The sequence below is a fragment of the Gobius niger genome (genome assembly GCF_951799975.1).
Source record: "Gobius niger genome assembly, chromosome: 8".
Taxonomy (NCBI): Eukaryota; Metazoa; Chordata; class Actinopteri; order Gobiiformes; family Gobiidae; genus Gobius; species Gobius niger.
The window spans coordinates 10,832,363-10,854,124 of NC_136859.1; the positions used below are offsets into that span (position 1 = coordinate 10,832,363).

The following is a 21,762-nucleotide window of genomic DNA, read 5'->3' on the forward strand; positions in this document are numbered from 1 at the left end:
TCAAATATTTTGAATAAGGCAAAGGTCAACAATTAATGACAGTGTACAATTACAATGAGCATGAAACAAATTGAAGACTAACCTAAAATGAGGTCTGTGGCTAAAGCAACTTCATGTGTGAAAATGTCACAAACACTGCCCCAGAACTTCAACAAAACTCAGACCGAACAGAAACCCGGCACAAGCCAGATCGATAGTACAGGGAGACTGAATATTCACCCAGATCTCGCGGCAATCCGGCTTGCACCCAAAGGCTAACTGAACAGGCCTTCTTCACAAAAGGATCCATAACACAATCACATGACTTCAGTGGTGGGAATGAGGAAGACTCCGGTCACATGTGAGGAAGACTCCGGTCACACGTGCAGAGGAGCAGCAGGTTGGCAGTGGACATGAACCAACAGGAGTACAATAAGGCAAAACATCAGAACTTTAGACAGGACAGCGTGATGCTTTTAAAAATGTCTTCAAAACTACAAAATTCCTTTTTCCAAAATGTATTGAAAACTCGAATTTAAAAAAAAAAAAGGGAAAGAAAAAAGAATCACATATTGAACTCAAACTGTTGTACTCTAAAACATTCATTATTTCAAGGCCATTGTATTCTGGTGTGTACAGTGTGGTTTGCAGTGCTTTTCAACCACTGGCAGCTGCAGCAAACCCTGAATCATCTTGTGCCAAAGCTGCACCCTCATTTTTTTCATGTGGCACCGTTACATCATAGAAGTCCAACACAAAAACAGTTGTGTCTAAACTCTGTGCAAATCTGTGAAGTGTGAGACATTGACGAAATAAAACTAGCCTAGTTGCAGCTTTGAACATCTCCAACCCCATGAACGGGTAGTGCAAATCAGAGCGGACAGCATCAAGTTCATCAAGTCCCTCAAAAATACAAAACAGGAAATCGCACCTGATTGGCCCACAAAAACCCGTGTGGCACAATGGTAATTTCCTGTAAACATTTCTCAAATGTTTATAAAACCTCCCTAGCAACACAAAAATATACATTTATTTTACACAGACGTATATACAGAATATATATAACATATATTACTAAATGCCTCGAATTTGCCCATCTGCTCCAGAAAGAGTCACAGTTCCCTTGAGTGGATCGCCTTGAAAGAACCTGAAGAGATACAGCTCAATGTCGTTCACAGCTTTCATTGCGGCGCTAAACATGGAAACAGCAGTGCAGCTCTTACCACATGAGTCTCAGAGGCAGCTTTATTCCTCCTTTTTCGGGCTTCGATCTTTCTGAGGCACCAGTGCCTTACGAAGGTATGGCATTATTAAAAAGGTTACGATGAGACATACATGCCCACAGAAATAAACCGACAAATAGACCTGGAAAAAAGAAGTCAAAGGCACGTCAGAATAAGCTGTGATTTTGTTTTCTCTACTTCATCGCAGCCAGGACTCACCTGTAGCCATTTTTCATAAGCGAAGAGACAGAAGGGCATTAAAGAGTAACCCATTAGGAACCAGTGCATAAACTGTTGTACTACATAAATGACGGGGTACAGTGCACTGTTGGCCATGCTGCTCAGCACTGGACTGTCCCGAACAAGTGCCTGCGCCTGATCCCATGGAAACACAAGAACAATTATTAACATTTAAAGACAACATAAAAGCCACAACACATATGTGTTCTCGATATTGTGCACCCACTTGTCTCTCTATGATGATGATGAAAAACTCCATAGAGAAACACATGATGTATCCTGAATGAAGACCGTGCCAAATCGCCAGGAAGAAGAGCGTCGTCACATGAGAAACTGTCTTATTTCCCACAAACTTTAGCCGCTTGAACACATGTCTAGAAGAGAGAGGGGGAAAACACTGTTAAAAAACAATTAAAAGGTCTGATAGCACGGCTGCACAAGTTTGTTGATCTAACTACAGGGTTAGTCGGTTTTATATGAAAGAAACTCCACGGAGACGGGATATTTTGTTGTTTACAAACAATAATGTACTTTCTAAATGCAGTCTATTAATCTGCTAATTGCAACCATTCAAATTGTGATTAATTGTGCAGTTCTACCTGACAATACCACACAAGTCAAGCTGCTGTTGCATAGCAACTAAGAAAGTTCAAAAGCTCCAGGTGCTTTTTATGTGTCCACCAGCGCAAGAGCAACAAGTGTGAAAATGACGCTGCCAGATTTAAACAGAAAACAACAATAGCAACCAATAGAAAAATGGTCTCAACTTGTATAGTGCTTTTACCCAAAGTGCTTAACATGACCCATTCATACACCAATGTACACAAACACTGGAGGAGAGGTGGGTGAAGTGCCTTGCCTAAGGACACAACGACAGTGTGCACCTGCAGGAAGAATTCAAACCCCTGACCTTCTGAGCATGAGACGACCCGCTCTAACATCGCACCACTGGGGGAAGATTTATAAACCTGTCCATGAATGGAGCTCAACTGGACTCGCCCTATATGAAGCCTGCAGTGGAAGCACATTTGCTATTCATATTTACTGTAGATTATAAAATAATATTAACCTAAACATGTTTCAAATGAGTGTCTGGTGTTTTTGCCCATTGAAAATATTGGTGCTAAGGTCAGTGCATATAGCCAAAGTCTATGGGAAAAATGAATGACAAACTCAACTATTTTTTAAGGGTTTTGAGGTGAGCGGGACCGTTGCGTTCGTTTTTTTACATGCACACTTGTTATTATCATCTTCATTCTTGTCGCCACACTTGCCATAAACTATGATGTGTTTATCTGCGGTACTGACCTGGCAGCCCAAGCATTGGTGTTGATATTGAAAGAGCTTATGGTCCCCTGGAAGAGAGGCGTGGTTTCAAAGAGCCACACCTTCATATTGGTGCAGGCGTTCCACAGGTGCTGCCCGTCCGGCCCGACGCCATTGTAGCCGAGCCCAGATAACACGCAGGCGCCCTCCTGTGAAGAAATATGCAGACTTATTATGACGCCCTTAAAAACAAGACAAACCGGAAATGTAGCTGTGCCGTTAGTGTCTTGTGCCTACGTGTTTCAATGTGAATCTGTCGCCTCACGAGTATTAGCAGAACTGATTACATGGTGCATCCTTCAACAGCAAAAGAGCTACTTCATCTCGTTTCAGTCCAATGAAAGTTGTAAAAGCCGCAAACAACAAAGCTGTGACATTTTATATTGATGACATTTTCAATAAAACTAATGTAATAATGTTTTTATGAAACTGGTACATTTAATAAACGAATGAATCATTATTTCAACAAATCATGCGTCACTTTCTGACTCAAAAGTAGCTACATGTTTATAGCAGCTCATCCCTCAAAAACTCAAAAGAACCGCACCACATGTGGCTCGAGATAGTGGTTTCCACCCTCTGGACTACGGCAACTGTCATTTCATCATTTACACCCAGTGGAAACAAGTTCACGTTGTAGAATTTGAAAGACATACATTTTGCACGGACATTAAACTGTGGAAGAGGTTTTAAGGGGAGACACTGCAGGCAAACTATCTTTTTCCATTTTCAGATTATGGGACAGTTTGCTTTGCTTTACCTTGAAACAAATATATTGGCCATTTTTTATAGTAATATCATCATTTCTCCATAAATTCATACAGTAAATTGTGACTCTCAGGGCCATTTACCAGTCTTAACTGAAGATTTAGAAGATTTTATCGAAAGGATTTTTTCCTATTCATCTGCCTGACACAAAAGCTCCTCCTGTGTGATTTTTTTATTCTATCTTTATTTACACAGGCAAAGCCCAATGAGAGTACAAGTAGAGCGCCCTGTTCCATTGCAAAGAACAACAATACAATATTAACAATATTTAGAAAATGTTATAAATATCAATTAAAGCAGGTACAATATTCTTTATACAAATCTAGTACTAAGTATTTTAGATGAGGCACTAAAGAGATCAGTTGTAAAAGTCTTTGCAGTTTGCTCCATTTTGTGGTAAGCGTAATAAGAAAAGCCTCTTTTTCCTGTGTCACTCTTTACGAGTCCATTTTTCAGAACTAAACAGTCATGTGACCTAGTGTTGCATCGACTTGAGCTGTAGTTTAGTTCACATGCCATCAAATGTCTGGATATTTAAGGTTGAGCTTCTTGCCTCCCAGAAAATAACATTAAATGATACGACCACTTTTTGATACCATTGTATAAAAAATTCTTAATTAATCTGTATAGGCCGAGTAATCACGGCGATATTACAAAACATTGGTAATAGACAATTAAAACAAGCAAGCAGAAATCGTCGCAACCCTCCGCCTCAATATGTTTGAGATTGCTATGTCGCAGGAAACCGACATTACATTGCATTTCAGGGAATACTCACCGCAATAACCCAACAGCTGACGTATTTATACAAATTGAATTTGGCCCACAGTGAGATGAAAACACAGCGGTACCAGAAGGGCTGGGCCTGTGGTGAGGACAAAGCAGTGATTAAAACAGTGAACGCTGTACAGGAAAGTGAAATAAGCCTCGTGTCTTCTGTTTACCTGGAATTCATCCGTTAGGAAGTAGCTGTCTGGGTATGAGGGACTAAAAATTGTGTAAAGCATCAAGCACAGGAGGCCCAGACCAAACCTTTTTAAAGCTGGTATAGCACTGGAAAAGAATGATAATAAAAACACAGAAAAATATCATTGCTTTTGAATAGTGTGACATATAGCAATTCTTTAGAGCAGTACTGTCTTTTTCTTTGAGGGCCGCACATTGAAGTGTGTACAGCATGGAGGGCAAAGCAGTCAAACATTCAAAAGGGTGATTTAAAAGAAAGAGGTTTAAACCATTCCCACACTTTATTTAGGCGTATAACCATAATAACAGCTCTGTCTCAGAGTAAAATGTTGTGGAATTATTGAACTTGCAGTAAAAAGCATCATCTTTGCCAATTCATTACAGGCATTACAGGCATTTGGTGCCCGTGATAACTAGGGATGCACCGATCCAGTTCAGGTATATATATCGGAGCCGATACTGGAAAAAAACACAACATCGGGTATCGGCTACAAATATCCGATACTGAACAGATACCAGTTTTGGCTCTCATAGCATTAAAAATAGTGAAGTGAATATGGGCATGCTGCTTATCATTGGGAATTCAATCCCTGAGTTAGTTCCAACCTCCGCAAATGCATTTTGATATAACTAGACCTTGAATACCTAAAGAAGCCTAATAAAATAAAAATCGACCACTGCTGAAGCCAATTGTTTGTATTTTAGTTTTAATAAATAACTGATCTAACATATTTGTAATGATCAGGTCAGTTCATGTGAGTTGTTTATATTAATGTAACCTAAAGCCTGTCATAAGCACAATGATATTTAGAAGGGCTGGGACAAAACATCAGATCGGATTTGGATCGCAATACTTTGTGCTGCAATACCAAGTATCGCAATACTTTCAATACTTGTGTTTGGAGGCATTTTTGTCCTGTACTCCTTTATTTTCCAGTAACAGCACTTTGTTACATTATGTGTTAATGCACTTTTTGATCTTAACATTTCAATAAATGTCAAATGGCCTTGAGTTTATAAACTTTGGACACATGTATCGCAATACGTATCGGATCGGCCCCTGAGTATCGTGATACGTATTGGATCGTGATAAAAGTGGGTCGTTCCAGCCTTAAAATTTAGTGTAGAAAAGTCCAGTGATCCTTGTTAAATTTTAATCAGTAGATATAATTGATAATTGATCCGTAATATCATGACAATAAAACATGACTTTGTTGATCTTAAAATAGAGAAAAGAGTCAATTAAATTTTTCACTCAGAGAAAGAAACTTTTAAGAAAGTGGTATTGGTAAATATCGGGTATCAGCAGATACTCAAAACCCAGTATCCGTATCGGCGGCAAAAAAGCTGGATCGGTGCATCTCTAGTGATGACCAGAAGAGCTCTGAATCACAACATAAGAAAGACTGGATGTGTTCTGCAGAGTCCATATCTGTTTGTTTTTACCTGTTGGGGGGTTTTCCGGGGCTGTCCGTGAGCTCCCCTGCCACCAGTCTTTGGTAGCTTCGAAGTGTAAACTGGGGCCCAACCAGGAAGCCCCCGTAGAAGTAAGAAAAGCCAAACATCTCCAGCAGAGACGGCACCGACGTCAGGGCAGACATTTTCTGCTCAGCGTTCAACTGCAGAAGAGGAATTCAACAGCAATGTATTGTTTAATATTAGTCATATATTTACACACCAACTCTACAAACATCCGTGTATTTGCAAGAGAAATATCCAAAAGATTATCGGCAATCTGTGGATCTGGTTTATTTTATCAGAGACAAAACACTTTATCTTATCATATTTACTCAAGTTTTATCCAAATTCAAAGAGCATTAGAGCAAATTAACTCACATTTTCCTGTCCGCCGTCATAGTAGTCCCATGCCAGGCCTGTGAACAGAACGGCGAAGTTAACGTGGCAATAGTTTTGGACGTGAGTGTTTAAAAAAATAAAAGAAAGAAATCGTGGAGACTCACCGACGAGTTTGAGCGTGAGGACACAGTGAGGCATCGTCCACTTGATGTCGTACTCTTCCGTCGCTGTGTAGTAATATCCTGCCAACAGGTAAATCTGCAGAAATACAAAACAAGACTGAGGATGGAGAAATAAAACAGAAAACAAAACAGATCAAACATATATGTGTTTTGGCAATTCTAAGAAATTAAACATCATAAACTCTACTTTTAATTAGAGATGCTGATGTAGAAGCAATGGTTCGATTATTGTATAGGTGGTTCCCAAACCTTTTATAGCCGTGTACCCCCTGAAGCTTTGGGTGACGAGTCGCACACCCCCTACTTTGATAAGATTGAAAACATTGTGAATATCACATGCAATATTATGTTTGTTTCGTACATTTACTACAGTGAACTCAAGCAGGTTTTCCACATTCAACATATTTTTGCTCGTCTGGGTGATTAAGGCTATTAAGAACACATATAAAAAAAAAAAATGAAAATGCCAGTTCTTTATTATTTCGAAGGTTAGTGTGAATGGGTAAAGCAGTGCCAGTGGACTAGGACTAGGACACTGAACATCAGACTATGGTTTGGACACCAACCACCGGTACAGATTTAAGAGTACTGGTTTAAGCTTTTGTTAAAGCTAAGATAATTTATAAGCGAGGCATTATCATCTTTGCATGTGCCACGCACATCAGCTCGTAAATTTAAATGCGGCAGATACAAAGCCACAGGTTTAGCGGCAGATGGGGACAACCACAGACGCTTCTCCTTCTCCCCTCGCTCCTCGGATCAGAATAAAAGGAAAACTCCTGTTGTAAATCGAAGTCACCGTCAGTCTGCCGGCGCACAGGCTCCTCTCTCTTTATGACAGATATTACAGAATTGCTACTCAATCAAACTCTGGCACAGTTCACGGTAAAGGCGAGGGTTGATGCAGCCTCAGCCGCACTCCCAGCCTCTGCTGAGTTTTACGCACTCGGGTTCTTGAGGTTTGTTTCCGGAGTGGACACATTTAGGTCCAGAACAAGCTCATCCACGTCTGAATTATAAGACTCTTTCGCCTGTATAAGCGCATTTCCCGTGCAGCGGTTTTAACGGGTCTATATCCATCAGATTGTGATAAACATTTTTGTCCTCTCCAAAACTTCTTTGTGGCCTGCGTACCCCTGGGGGCACGTGTACCACAGTCTGGGAACCTGTGTTGTATAGTATTCTAAAAACATCTTCTGGCCACTATTGAACTGCTAACATTTGCATCTTCATAGTTTTACAATCTAGACGCAGAGTTACAAAGACTGTCTGACAATCCTGACTTTTGTTACACAATGGATTACAATTTTCAAAAAGGTAAAGCTCAAGATAATTCTATTGAAAAGTACTACTGCATGATATCAACATGAGTACAGCGCTCAATCCCCTTTCTTCACACGATGTCTGTGTCCAGCGTGTCTGCCGGAGCACAGTCGTGGACCTTGAGTGATTGCCTTGGAAAAAGAAAGTCCGTTTTCCTGAACGATTTCACAAAATCATTTAAATTGAATAGTTGGTCTTTGTGGTGTGCCTGGAGAGGCCAGAAAAGTAACCACGACAACCACATCCAAAAAGTGGCTCAGACATTTTTAGCGGCACATTTGTCTTGTCGGTACAATTTGATATGTTTCAACACAAAAAGGCTTGAATAACACTGAGCGATGTCGACTAATTTAGCACTGATTCAGATTGGTTTATCGACTAGTCATAGGATTATTTGTTCCACTTGAGAGGAAAATGACCAAATTACAACTCATTCTAGATATAGACTTATCCATTACAACTTTCTCCATCAGTTGTACCTGACTCCAGAGAAAATTCACTAAACCTGAACTGTCTAATGTCTGCTTTCGATGTGCAATAGAATTCAGTCATTTTTACTTTGTACTTGGTCGTGTGTGAAAGTTTGATATTTTGGCAGGATTTGTGTAATGCTCCATCTACCATAACCAAGATCTCAACACCTCTGGATCCTGAACTATGTCTCCTTTGAACAAATATCAAACAATTAAAAAAAAAAAAAGCCCTGGCAGTGGCTAGACAATGCATTGCTTATACATTGAAGTCTGATTCCCCCCTGCCTTAGTTTAACCAAATGGTACACAGAAATGAACAGCTGTGTGCCGTTAAAAAAAAAACCATACAGCTGGAGGAAGTCTTACAAAACGTTTCTAAAAATTTGGCAACCTCATCTGGACCACATAGGTATGAATTGTGTTCTTTGTCGGATTTTGTTTTTGGTGTGCTTTTTTGTGTGAGCAGGGAAGGTGGTGGGGTGCAGAATTTGTATTTGTTTTTGTCGTCTTTTTGGAGTTTCTTTTGAATGAAAACTCAAAATTCAAATAAAATATTGTGGCCATACCGCCTATGCTCTGCCCAATCCCATCAGACCTTGGAAGCTAAGCAGGGAAGGGCCTGGCAGGACTTGGATGGGAGACCATTTGGGAACACCAGGAAGCCTAGTGAATGTAGTGAATGAGTGAGTGGTTGGTGGTGCCTCATTTGAAAGCTAAGACCTGAGATTTTCCTTCCTTTTTGTTCAAATTTTGGTGCTTTTTATGTTGTGTTTTTGTCACTTTATTGTCATGTTTTTGTTGTTTTTTCAGCATTTTTTTGTTGCCTGTTGCTGTGTGTTAGTTGTCACTTTGTCACCTGTTTTGTTGCCTTTTTGTTGCTTTTTCATCATCTTTGTGTCGCCTGTTTTGCCGCGTTTTTCTTGTTCTTTAGTAACCGTTTTGTTGCTTTCTCATCACATTTTTCTAACCCATGTGGTTTGCTTTTTTGTTGCACTTTTGATAGCTTTTAGATTTGGGTGAAGTCGAACTGGGGGAAAAAGAGGTTAAGACACAATGTTCATTCTTCCATGTCATTTTAAATTAATTGCGGTGCCGTCTTTGTAACAAAACCAGTGTCAGGCCTGTGGATACCAATTATCAAACTATTTTCTGACTTCCCTTGCCTAGTTAGGATTAATTAGTCCATTAGTCATTGCAGCCCAATATGACGAGTTGATTTAATAAGAATGAAAAACCAGTATAGTTTATATTTGGGACTGTTTAAATGGCGGCTGTGTGTTATTTATGGTCCGGTCATTTACTACTCCTTGAACTGTGGAGCGTGAGCGCAATCATTCTGCCCCAAAACACACGGAAAACAGAGGAAATGTGCGGTCACCATTTGGAAGAAAAAGCTGCTCAGGACAGTTGTTATCGTCCTCCCCATGAGCCTCAGCATCAGGAACTGGACAAGGATGCATACCGCTGAGTGGGAGAGCTGCGTTCCTGTGGGAGGAGGAAAGAGAGAGGACAGAATATGGGGGAGGAAAGAGGGGGAAGAGGAGAGACAAGAGGAAGAAGGGAAAGTGGGGGAGAGAGGGCACATGGGGGAGAGAGAGGAGTGATGTGAGCGTTCAAGTGTGACCAGTACAACCGGACAAGGCCTTCAAACAATTCAGTTCAATGCAAGTCTGCAGGAAAGACTGAAAATGCACTTGCTAGTCGGGTGAGGGATGCTGATTAGGAAGAAAAATGTCCCTTTAAATTCCTACATGAACATCCAGATTATGTCGCTGCATCTCCTTGTTTGAAAGACTTCACTGCCACCATGTTTCCCCCCCATTATTTTTTATTCATTAGCATTTGCTCCAGCTTTTTGTGCAGTCTGCATTTTTTAATATGTTATGCCTCTGTGTTATGCAGCCATGTCAGTAACGATAAAATGACAATTTTTTGCAGTAATGAGTTATCTGATGCACTACAGGCCTTTTTTAAAGATATGTTTCTTCTTGCGTCTCAGTGAGTAGGCCTGAACGATATAGAAATAACTGCCAACATGCAATACGGCTGTGCAATATCGCAATAACGATATTATTGTGATAATATACAAAACCATTTCAACACGATACGTTCCAACCTAAGTAAAGGGGTTATACAGAGTTTAAAAATGTTATAAATGAGTATTTTCCTTCCCCTACATGTTCCAGTAATGTCCTGTTCACCACAACTGCCTCTAAAATCCTGCACTGTCACTCAAAAAGGTGTTAATTCGGGTCGAAGTGCCGTCATGCACGAGCTTAATATAGAAGCTGCAGTTACATGTATGACCTGAGGTGGCAGTAGAGAGCATAAAAACTTGCATCTAATCCCTTTAAAACACAAAGCATAAGTAGCTGGTTGTTTTTAGCAAATTGTGTCAAAAACAAGTTTAAAAGGGACTAGATGCAAATTGGCCATTTTATACTCACTACTGCCACCTCAGGTCTTACGTGTAACTGCAGCTTCTCTATTAAGATCCTGCATGACGGCACTTCAGACCCGGAGTTTTTGAGTGACAGTGCAGGATTTTAGAGGCAGTTGTGGTGAACAGGTCTGGACAAATTCTACACCTTACATTGCTGGAACATGTGGGGACATTAAGGGGAAGGGAAATACATACATTTTACATTTTTAAATTCCGTATAGTCCCTTTAAGTTAGTAAATGCTTAACTAAAGCTGAACTGCCACATATTTATAAGTTCAGTGTATTGTTTGTTTCTGGCTGAGTTTTCGAAAAGCCAGATGAAGACTTTATATTAGTGATGTTGCAATATTTTGTGGACTAACCTTTTATCGCAATATGATATTTTTTGCGATATTGTGCAGCCCCATTGGGTGTTAGAGAATTAACAATGGATAGAGAGGATAGATGAAAAATGGGCAGGAGTATTATGGATGTCTTACGCAGGGAAGTTTATTCATCATTGGTACGAGACCCGGAGACATTATGCTCGTCCTACCATTCAAGTCTGTCTATGCTTCCACAGAAGAGGGATAAAAAACCCTGTCAAGGATCAGACTGATACGAGAGCAAAACATTCAGTGGCTGAGGGAAGGCGCCCGAGCACCACAGTCAAGGCTGCGACAGAGATAGTACGACTGCACAGCATGACTCAGTATGATAAACAGCTATTTCATTTTATTCTCTAACATCAGGGAGTGACGTAACTTATGCAATAAGTCAAGTTCAGTGTGAGGACAACTCAAGCCGAAAACTTGACTGTTGTCAACCGGTTTTGCCAATGCTCCAAACCGTTTGTCATTTGCATGTTGAGGAAGTGCAGGCATTGTCAACAGCTGCTGAATGCAACAAATACAGTTACTTAGAATCTAATTTATATACTTTTAAAATAAATAAAATTCACACATGTGCCCCCCCTAAAGTCAGGATTTTCTTCCATAAATCCTGATTTAAAAAGGGGCTAGATGCAAGTTGGCCATTTTATACTCACTACTGCCACCTCAGGGCATATGTGTAACTGCAGCTTCTATATTAAGCTCCTGCATGACGGCAATTTGGACCCGAAGTAACACATTTTTGAGTGACGGTGCAGGATTTTAGAGGCAGTTGTGGCGAACAGGTCTGAGCTCATTCTACACCTTAGGACATGCCTGGAACATGTAGGGGGAGGAAAATAGATAATTTTTCAATTTTTAAACTCTGTATAGTCCCTATAGACTTTAGCCTGCTGGGGGCACATGTGTGATAATCAGATGACTTTTTCATGGTAACTGCACAGCACTGATGTTATCGGTAAATAAAGAGTGTCATCAAGAGTAAAAGAAGCAACAAACCTGCTACAAATCCCCACGCAGCCAACAGAAGAAAGAAAACATTTTCAAGTTAAACATATCTTTACAATACATGAAAATATCCCATATACATGTTAAAAGAACATTTTAACTTTACAGAACAAAGAAAGAAAACAACATGTGCAGCAAAAACCTTCCCCACTAAATGTCAAATCTAGCCATTAGCCTAAAATACTTCCAAAAAACAGGTGATTTTGAAGTAGCGTTCTGCTCTTTGCACGGCTCCAAACCGCATGTGGCACCGATAAGTATCCACTGCTTGTTCATTCAGTTTCTTTTTTGGTTCGTAACTTATGCGAGGACAAAAAGCAACAGCAGGGATTTTTTTAGACCGCAATTTGTGACCCACTTCATGCAGACAGTTTGGGAACTTAAAAGAGCCGTACTAAGCAGGTTGTGTCGCTTCGCCTGGAGTTTCTTTCCATCATTGTGACCTTTGGACTGCTTTGCATGCAAATGTGACATACAAACAACACTACAAACAGCTTTCCCTTCCCGTAATGCCACTTTGTTTAGTTTGTTAGCCAACTCGCCAGCTGATAACTTATTCAGTTCATATTCATATTTTCTGACACTAAAAACTTTTATTTCATCTGTAAAACATCAACATAAAACATTACAATTACGGAGGCTCGGCACTGAAACATAATCAAGATGTGGATGATCTATCTGCATCCATATATCTATTGATCCATTCAGGAGGATTGAAATGGGAGGGTTAGGGGTAGCGGCAATCTGCTGATCTTACCCAAATGAAGATGAGATATTGATATCGAGTAAAAGGAAATGTTTCGGGAGTCTTGAGAAAGCCGTCGTCTGCTTGGGCAGAAATGTACCGTCATCACGTTATAATTGAGTTGTTCTGGGTTCATTATTTTTTACTTCAGACAAATCTAAGCCCCGTAGAGCGAAACAAGCCTCTTCATTGACTAACTAATTGTGTAAGCACTAATTCAAACAACACTGAAAAAAAAGACGACAAGCCACTCTGTCTTCCAGAGTAAATCGGCTTAAAATACTGCCAATTTAAAGTGATTGTCTGTAAGTTTACATAGTGAGGAGAGAGAGAGTGAAATGTGAAAGTAAACAATCAAATTCCTCCCCTCGATAACCAGAAAGCCCTTCTTAGTTTGCACAAGAGGAGGAAAACATAAGCAGAATATTCAAAAGTAAACGATCAAGCTCCTCCCCCTCCTCCTGATTGGACATGACAGGCCGGTTCGCAGGAAAAGCTTGTCTCATTGGTCAACACGGGAGGATACTAGACTCTGATTAGTTGCTGAGATTCGGGAAGGAGGGACTTTACAAAAAAAATTATATGTATATATTATTACTGAATAGGCCACCGTTTTTACTTAATGAGATATGTTCGTACCTTAGCTTAGACGGCGTCCGCACAGTAAAGTGAAGATATTACTGCGCGGATTTCGAACTACTCCTGGTAAAACGTGGAAGCTTGGTAGCTTCTATTTTGACCAGTTTTGGAGCTAGGAGAGGCTAAATGCTAACGCCGTCTGCGCTGTGTTTACGTGATTGAAGGCACGGGTGAAGACCAGACAGGTCCTAAAGAACTCGTCAAAGCTAAGGTAAGAACATATCTCAGTATGTAAAAACGGTGGCCTATACCTTTAAATAGGGAAAACGTGGAAGAGCTTTGTAGCTTCTATCTTGACCTGTTTTGGAGCTATAGTGGAGAGGAGGAGAGGCTAAATGCTAACGCCGTCTGTGCTGTGTTTACGTGATTGGGTGAAGAACAGACAGGTACTAAAGTACTCGTCTAAGCTAAGGTAAGAACATATCTCAGTATGTAAAAACGGTGGCCTATTCCTTTAACATCAAAATGCAGGACCGGGTGGTGGATTTTGCACATTTTATAACATTTGTAAAACATTTAGACTTCCAGACTATCACTTTAAGGCCCATGCAAAACCTTGTCACGTATATTTTTTGTGTCATCCGGCTGCGTCCTTTTTTACCAGAACTCCTAGTTGCACGACGATTTGGCAGATCTTTAAAAAGGTGCATTATGGAAGTTTTTATGTGGAGAACCAAAAAAATAAAAGGTAAAGTGCATATTGACCTTTTAGTGAGACAGTGTTTGTATGAGTGGCTAGCATAGCGCCATTCCTTTCCATCGCATTGGCTCCAACGTCAATTGTTTTTATAGTTTCTGGTAAGTTTTCACTGCTCACCAGAAAACCTACAAACACATTGATTCTGGAGCCACCGTGATGGAAAGTAAAGGCGCCATGCAAACCACTTATACAGCCACTGGGTCACAAAAAGCATTAAAGGCTCCATGATGCTCTGTTAATGCCAGATGCCCTTCCTGTGACGACAAAGCACACATGCCTTAAAAGGAACAGGCCACCGTTTTTACATACTGAAATATGTTCTTACCTGAGCTTAGATGAGCTGATGTGTACCTGTCTGGTCTTTGTGCGTGCCCTCAGTCACGCAAAACGACCAAAGATGTCGTTAGCATGGATTTGGCCTCTCCCAATGTATTCCTATGGCTCCAAACGGGGTGAAGTTAGAAGCGACCAAGCTCTTCCACGGGCACAAAGACCAGACAAGTACGTATCAACTCGTCTAAGCTCAGGTAAGAACATATCTCAGTATGGAAAAGTGGTGGTCTGTTCATTTAACTTATAAATGGAGGTGGTGTTACTACTTCGTCCTGCAGGGCTCAGGTGTCAAACTGGTGACCTTACGATTCCTGGACGAATACTTTTAGATCAGTGCCACTTCTGCTTCCCCCATGCACAGTGTTAATCTCAGGCTATTTAAATTACATGCGTTTCCTGAAAGAATGCAAACAGTGAAACAAGTTCAAATGTTTTCAATTCTACATTGGAAAACCTTTCTTCCGATGTGAAACTGTCGGACAAGCCTCTACGAACGTAAAGTTAAGCTGTGAGAACAACAGCCAATCAACATTTGTTTATCTCCGCAAGGCATGCACATATTTGTCATGCTTGGCCAGTTGTACAAAAAACATGACCTGAATGACACAACACTCGTAAAAATAGGGGGTCTTACCAAAGTTAAAAGCAGCTAGTGCCAGTCCAAAAAGAGCATGGTACAAGTGGAGAACAGTGGGTGCTTTATAGAAGAGAAATCTCCGATACACCAAAGCACAAGGATAACCTAGAAAAGGAAGAAACAAACAGAAATTACAGTTACATTTTAAAGTGGTAGTTTTACATGTAACCAGCAGCCTTTGAGGGCGGACTAAAATAAGAACTTCTAAAGCTAATATACAAACAGGCTTTGAAATTACCCTCTAAGGAGACAAGGGGATATTTTGTTCATTGCAGAGGGCATTACTTTTTAAATAACAGTAGCTTATTTGCGAATTCCACTTAAATAGTTTACAGTATTTATCTGTGATAAATAAGTCCTGCTTTTAGCATTAACGGCAGTGACCTTGGAGTGAAAGAACACGAAACACGAAGGAGTTGCTGTTGCATATCTAGTATTTACAGCTGAAGATAAGAGTCCTGACCAAGAGCAAGGGCAAACACGCCTGTCTTTGCGCTTCATGTACAGTACTACCAAATCACAAAACTCACTGTAGATTAGATAGACATTTTTGATAAACGATGTCTCTAAATAAAAGACAACACATTTTGAAGATTATTCTTGAGTCACATCGATTCATTATTACCCACTTAATGCGATGATGTGAGTGAAATAATGACCGGAATTTGAGCTTTCTCAAAAGATAAATTGTGAAACAGTCAACATAGATGTAGTAAGACTTGGGCACATCATACTGTATGTTGTTTACGGATACTTTTCGGAAGACTGCAACTTAAATCCTCAAAATGTGGAGTAAAAAAGCCACTCAGAAAAGGATTACAAATGAGAAAATCGCAAACAGTGCTGAATTGTCCGCAAAAAGAAATAAAGGAAATAAAGAAACAAACATGATTGTTCAAATGCAACACTAGACATTTATAAAGTGTGCGGTCAGCATTAATCAGAAAGGGCAATTGGTGCAATAATATGATGGTCTATATAAGCGGAAACATAATGAATATTGTTGTTGAAACTTGCTCTTCCACAATGAGTGAGAGCAATAACGTATATAAAATGATACATAAATGCCGTGATTTGCCCAATAGAAGAAGATTTCTTATCAAATGTAACTTTGACTGCACCAGCCTGGCAGTTACTATATGACCACAATATTACGCAACACGTTGAGCAACAGGAGCAAGGAGCACTCAGCACTCAGCGTTAAGGCTGGAGGATTCACATTACTCAATCAGAGGATGTGAGCACAGCATGTACAGCATTAGAAAAGCAAAAAATAATATCAAAAACTGATCAACTTAAAGCCACATTTCACCCAATAAACAGAATATAATACACACATTGACTTCATTATGGATGTTTTTATTTGGGGAAATGCCTCAAAAATCTCTCCTTAGATTTGACTCATAATATCAGTGGGAGCGGGACATCATCAGCTCGTCTGGAGATGCTGCTCCTTTACTTTGACTACAGGCAGTCAAACATGAGATTAGGCCCTCTTTCAAAGGCTTTATTATGATCGCACAATATCATACGATTGCCACCTCGAGACGGGCCAATTGCATTTGATCTTAGAAGCTAAATTAGGGTTGGGCCTGGCCTCCCAGTCATTGGCTGGTTTGGATTCAGTTACACCGTCTTTGATTCATTTCAAGATACTGCATTTTAGATTTTCATATCAGCCACATCTTCTTCAACGAAAGCAAAAGCAGCAAAAGCCAAGCAAGCAACGTTGTTCTTCAGATTTAATCAGGCACACATTCATAATGCAAATGGACAGAACACAGAGGAAGGATTGAGTGCATTTATTCAGATGAATCGCTTTCCTCTTTACAGCACACATTATGATATTGTAGATATAGTTGTAGAGAAGGAGGAGGCGTCACCATATTGAGAACAGAGACGTGTCCAAGCTGCAGGTCAAAGTGCACGGTCCTGCCCCCCCTTCACTACACTACACTGCCTCTGTGGATCAGCAGGCAGGTAAATATAGGTTACATGGTCTTTACGTGTTGTAAATACCCAAGCCCTTGCTAATCCTTTCACCAACAAACCAAACCAGGGCTCGCTTCTGACGTCTCGGTAAACAAGCCCTGCAATCTTAAGTTACACCAATGTTTAACCAGGCTGTTCGCAACGGAGCCCGTCCTTTAAGCAATCCCCCTGTCACTTTTACACAAATGCATTTTTTGGAACAAGAGGGCTCATTGTTGAAGCCGAGGAGAGAACTATAAACACTGTAGTCTGTGGACATTTGGGTCAATGCGGTTATTCATGTAAGAAAGCCCTTATAACAGCCCCACTAGGCACGATCGGGACACGAAACTCTTTAGGCTTTGCAGCTTGGTTCAGGCAGCCATACATTTATTGTTTACTGCAGCTTTTTGTTGCAGATCTGCTTGTAGCCACTCTTGACTTGACAGAGGTTAGCGGTTGAGTGCTCTTTTACACCTAAAGGGCGCCTGTCAGTCCGATTGGCGTGACCTCGGCGTCCACATGTGAAAGATCGAGAATAAATGTGGTAACTTACCGATTAAAATAGATAAAATAAGCCGAACAGCTGGTTCTGGCGATCCTAAGGACTCCGATAGTTTCTCCAGCAAGGGAGCCGCCATCTTTCTTGTGGGCGGAAACGCGACGCCTGACTGAAGTCTCCTGATTCAACGGACATAAACGCCTGGCTTTTTATGTGCACGAGTCTCCTCCTTTTACCACTCCTCCCTCAGCTACCTAGACGAGCTGACTTGTGGACACTTTCATCAGGCATTTTAGCTCTAAGTCGTTGTTGTTTGTCTTCTCCTTCAAGGTTTCAATACCTTATACATGGACAGCCTTTTTAGCTTTTAAAGTGACCGGTTTCTTTTGTAATTATATGGCTTAGTTCTGTGTTGTTAGTAATAATAATAGATTTATTTCATTGAAGCAGCAATTTCATGAAGAAAAGTTGGGTAGAAAAGTTATTCTTATTAAAATTTTGAAGATGCAAGTTGGTCATTTTTACTCACTACTGCCACCTCAGGTCTTACGCATAACTGCAGGTTCTATATTAAAGGGATATTTCAGGATTTTTGACATAGGGCCTCATTTCCTATAGTTATCCAGAGTGTAAAAAAGGCCCCCTTGTGGCCGCTCAGACACTTTACTGTGACTTTCTCTCTCCTACGAAGGGACGTCTCGCTTCACCTGGACTCTTAGCCAATCACAAGTTGACGCAGGCTCGCGGCACGCTGGTATCATTCAGCACGAGACTTTTGCCAGTAGTGTACGCTCGTAGCACCCATAACCCACCTTGTGAATACAACTGTCCTGTTATTCTGTGTGCGTCTTACAAGTAAGCATCTGTATTTCTTTGTTTCTGTACTGTCGTTGCTAAAGCTACATTTGTCGTATGTGATCTGTTTAATGTTGCTAAACGTAAGCTCAGGCTTTGCCTGCCCTACAAGGCCTCGAGCGTGATGTTCCCTTCTATAGATGTGGAAGTTGCCACTCGGGCATTATTGTTTGGTTACACCATGTAAACTAGCAGTTAAGCACTGTAGGTGCATCGTTTGTAAGCTATCACTGCGACATTCGCGTTAAGTCCAGTTAATTGGTATAAGTCACGCATCTCCCGCATGACCACTGGTGGTCACGTGACACCTCCCGGTGAGGCCTGGTGTAGTTATTTACGCGACCAGCAGAGGGCGCCATCGTATTGTGGATGGTGTATTCTTTCCCATTTTCATGGTGGAGCGGTTAGGCCCACATAACATCCTTTTACGTTGTTTAATGCCAGTTTCGGCCATGTTATTATGTTACGGTGATGTATTCCAGCTATTATATTATCATAGCAGATAGGAAATATGGATAGATATTTGTTGCATTATAATTCATTTGCATTCAACTAATTCTGTTTTTATTTCTGTTTATCTGTTTCAGAACCACACACATACACACTCACGAACAGTTGTAACTTCAATAAACCAAATCTAAAGAAACATCTGGTGTGATTCTGATCGATCACCCACTGTGGGCTCTACTTAGCGATCCAACACAAATCTAACTCAACGAAGCCAGTCTTCTTCCGTACAAAGTGGTCCTTCGAGCCGGATCCAGAGCTTGCAGTGGAGCAAGATGTTTACCACAACGGATAAAGAGTCCAGTGCACGAGCCAGGAGGCAACGGTCCCTCCCCAACTACTTGCAAGATTACGACTTGTCTGATCTCCCGACCAGATCTCAAACCAAAAGGTCTTCTGAGTCACCATCCAGAGAGCGACCAGACGAAGAGGACAACAGCAGACCTGATTCACGCCCTGCATCTCCAGATGGTCAGCTGCACCGCAGCCCAGCGCAACGGTCAGTCACTGACACACGGGAATCTTCGGCAGAGGAGTGGAGAAGGGAGTGCCAAATCCTAGAACGTGAAAGGGAAGATCTCTTAGCATCGATGGAGAAACTGAAAATACAGAACAAGCAGCTCAGAGCCAAAGCGGAGCCCAGTAGTTCCCGTCAAGAGCCACGTCCTGTAACTGCCAGAGATAGACTTTACAGAGAAGGGCTGGATTATGGAGGTGCTTCATCCCGGTACAAATCGTCAGTCCACTTCCAGGACAGGGACACTGTATATAAAAGGGAGTCACCACCACGACCGTCCTCTGACAGGTGTCATGACTACAGCAGAAAGACAAAGGGCTACAGGGAATCATCCAGATATGACTCTCCCTCACCTAAGCGCTCTCCTGAGTCAGCACGCACCAGGCACCATTCCCCGCGACGAAGCTATGAGTCCAGAGAGGGGCGCTATAGTTCTCACTATAATTATGAGCAGTCCAGCCATCGCCGTTCACCTGAGCGTCGCGCCAGCTACAGAGACTCTCATTATTCCTCCAGAGAATACAGAGAACCATCACGCAGAGGTGACTTTTCTCCTGCACGTCGCCGCAGCTACTCTCCAGACCGACGTGACAGACATAGTACTCCTTCACCTCGGCGCGAGCCCAGACGTCGACGCTCAGTGACTCCCCCTGGTGGACAGGAAAAGACTTACAGAGGGCCTACTCCTAAAATCCCGGACTTCAACCAGCCTAACCCAAGAGACTTTGCGAGACTCCGCATCGCTCTGGACAATCTGCTTCCGAGGGATGCCACTGAACGTTTCAAGTTCCAAATATTAGTGGATCATCTGAAGCTGGAGGAAGCATTGCTGGTGGCAGATTCTTACAGCAATTCTGATTACCCCTTCACTGACACTATGACAGCCTTAAACCAGCAGTACGGGCAACCACACCAACTCGCCCTTCAGCGTATAGCTGAACTGATGGACGGCTCCAGCATCCAGAGTGGTGACATCAAGTCATTCAGGTTGTTCGCCCTGAACGTCAGATCCCTGGTGAGCATGTTGGAGCAGCTCGGTTTAAAGGGGCAAGTTGAGCTGGACTGTGGTTCTCATGTCACCCGTCTACTGGGCAAACTACCACACGACCTGAGATCCAGTTTCAGGCGCTACATCCACCCGCTCCGCATTCCTATTCCCACTCTTCTGGACCTAGCAGATTGGTTGGAATACGAGCTCCAAATCCAGGAGGATATAGCACAATATCGCTTGAAAAAGGACACTGGAGCTAAACCGAAAGAAACCAAGAATACTGTCAAGTCGTCACCCAAGGCATCAGTCCTCATGCTTGGGGCCGAACCTCAACCGGTTAGGGAGCCGTCCAAATCCACTCCTCCAACCAGTTTAGACCAAAAGAAGTTCTGCCCATTCTGTGACAACTTTAAGCACACTCTGAATAATTGTGCAAATTTCAAACTGCTCAGCGCTACCCAGAAACGCAACTGGATACAAGAGAACCACCGATGTTGGCGGTGTGGCAGAGAACACAGATCAGCTGAATGTGATCTGAAGATGTGCTGTAAAACATGTAACAGCAGACACCTGCTCGCTCTGCACGATGTCAGCGAGAGAAGCCAAGCCAAGACTGACAAAGCAGAGAGAGGACCTGTGCAGGTGAAATCCAGTGAAAGTAAACCTTTGGCCATAAAAAGTGCAGACCAAGTGCTATACATTGGCAAGCCACCGCAGGGACATCGTGTGCTTCTAAAGGTCAGTAAAGTTATCCTCCGCCATGGTGACCAGACCCTAGAAACATATGCTGTGCTAGACGACGGCTCCGAGCGCACCCTGCTTCTCCAACCAGCTGTCCAACAGCTGGGACTTGAAGGTCAGCCCGAGGATTTGCCGCTGCGTACAGTCAGACAGGAGCTGCAGACGCTTCACGGGGCGGCTGTCTCATTTACCATCTCTCCAGCCTGTTCCCCAGCCATGGTATACGACATCCAGGGAGCCTTCACTGCACCTAAGCTTGGGCTAGGCCAGCACACCTATCCCTTCAAAGCCCTTCAGAGCAAATACAGACATCTGAAGAAGCTTTCTATCCCTTCATTCAAGGACATTGTCCCACTACTGCTCATTGGCTCAGACCACCCCCACTTGGTGACTCCAGTTGAGCCAGTCATCTTTGGTCCCCCCGGCGCACCAGTGGCTGTCCGCACCCGTCTCGGATGGACGCTGCAAGGTCCGACCAACAACCTAAAGCAGTACCTTATAGAGCAGCGCTGTCTTTTCACCAC

General features: G+C 42.0%; 1 protein-coding gene across 1 annotated transcript; it reads right to left on the minus strand.

Annotated features, from left to right (window-relative positions):
• Positions 1–17,796, minus strand: lpcat3 (lysophosphatidylcholine acyltransferase 3). The gene is made up of 13 exons (XM_079560902.1): positions 17,682–17,796; positions 15,152–15,259; positions 9,656–9,762; positions 6,464–6,557; positions 6,339–6,376; positions 5,949–6,121; positions 4,481–4,589; positions 4,315–4,401; positions 2,751–2,917; positions 1,669–1,816; positions 1,422–1,577; positions 1,203–1,344; positions 1–1,126 (listed from the first exon to the last, which is right to left on the minus strand). The coding sequence occupies exons 1-12, from the start codon at positions 17,764–17,766 to the stop codon at positions 1,225–1,227; spliced, it is 1,392 nt and encodes a 463-aa protein (XP_079417028.1). The 5' UTR covers positions 17,767–17,796; the 3' UTR covers positions 1–1,126; positions 1,203–1,224.
• Between the last annotated feature and the right edge of the window lie 3,966 nt (positions 17,797–21,762).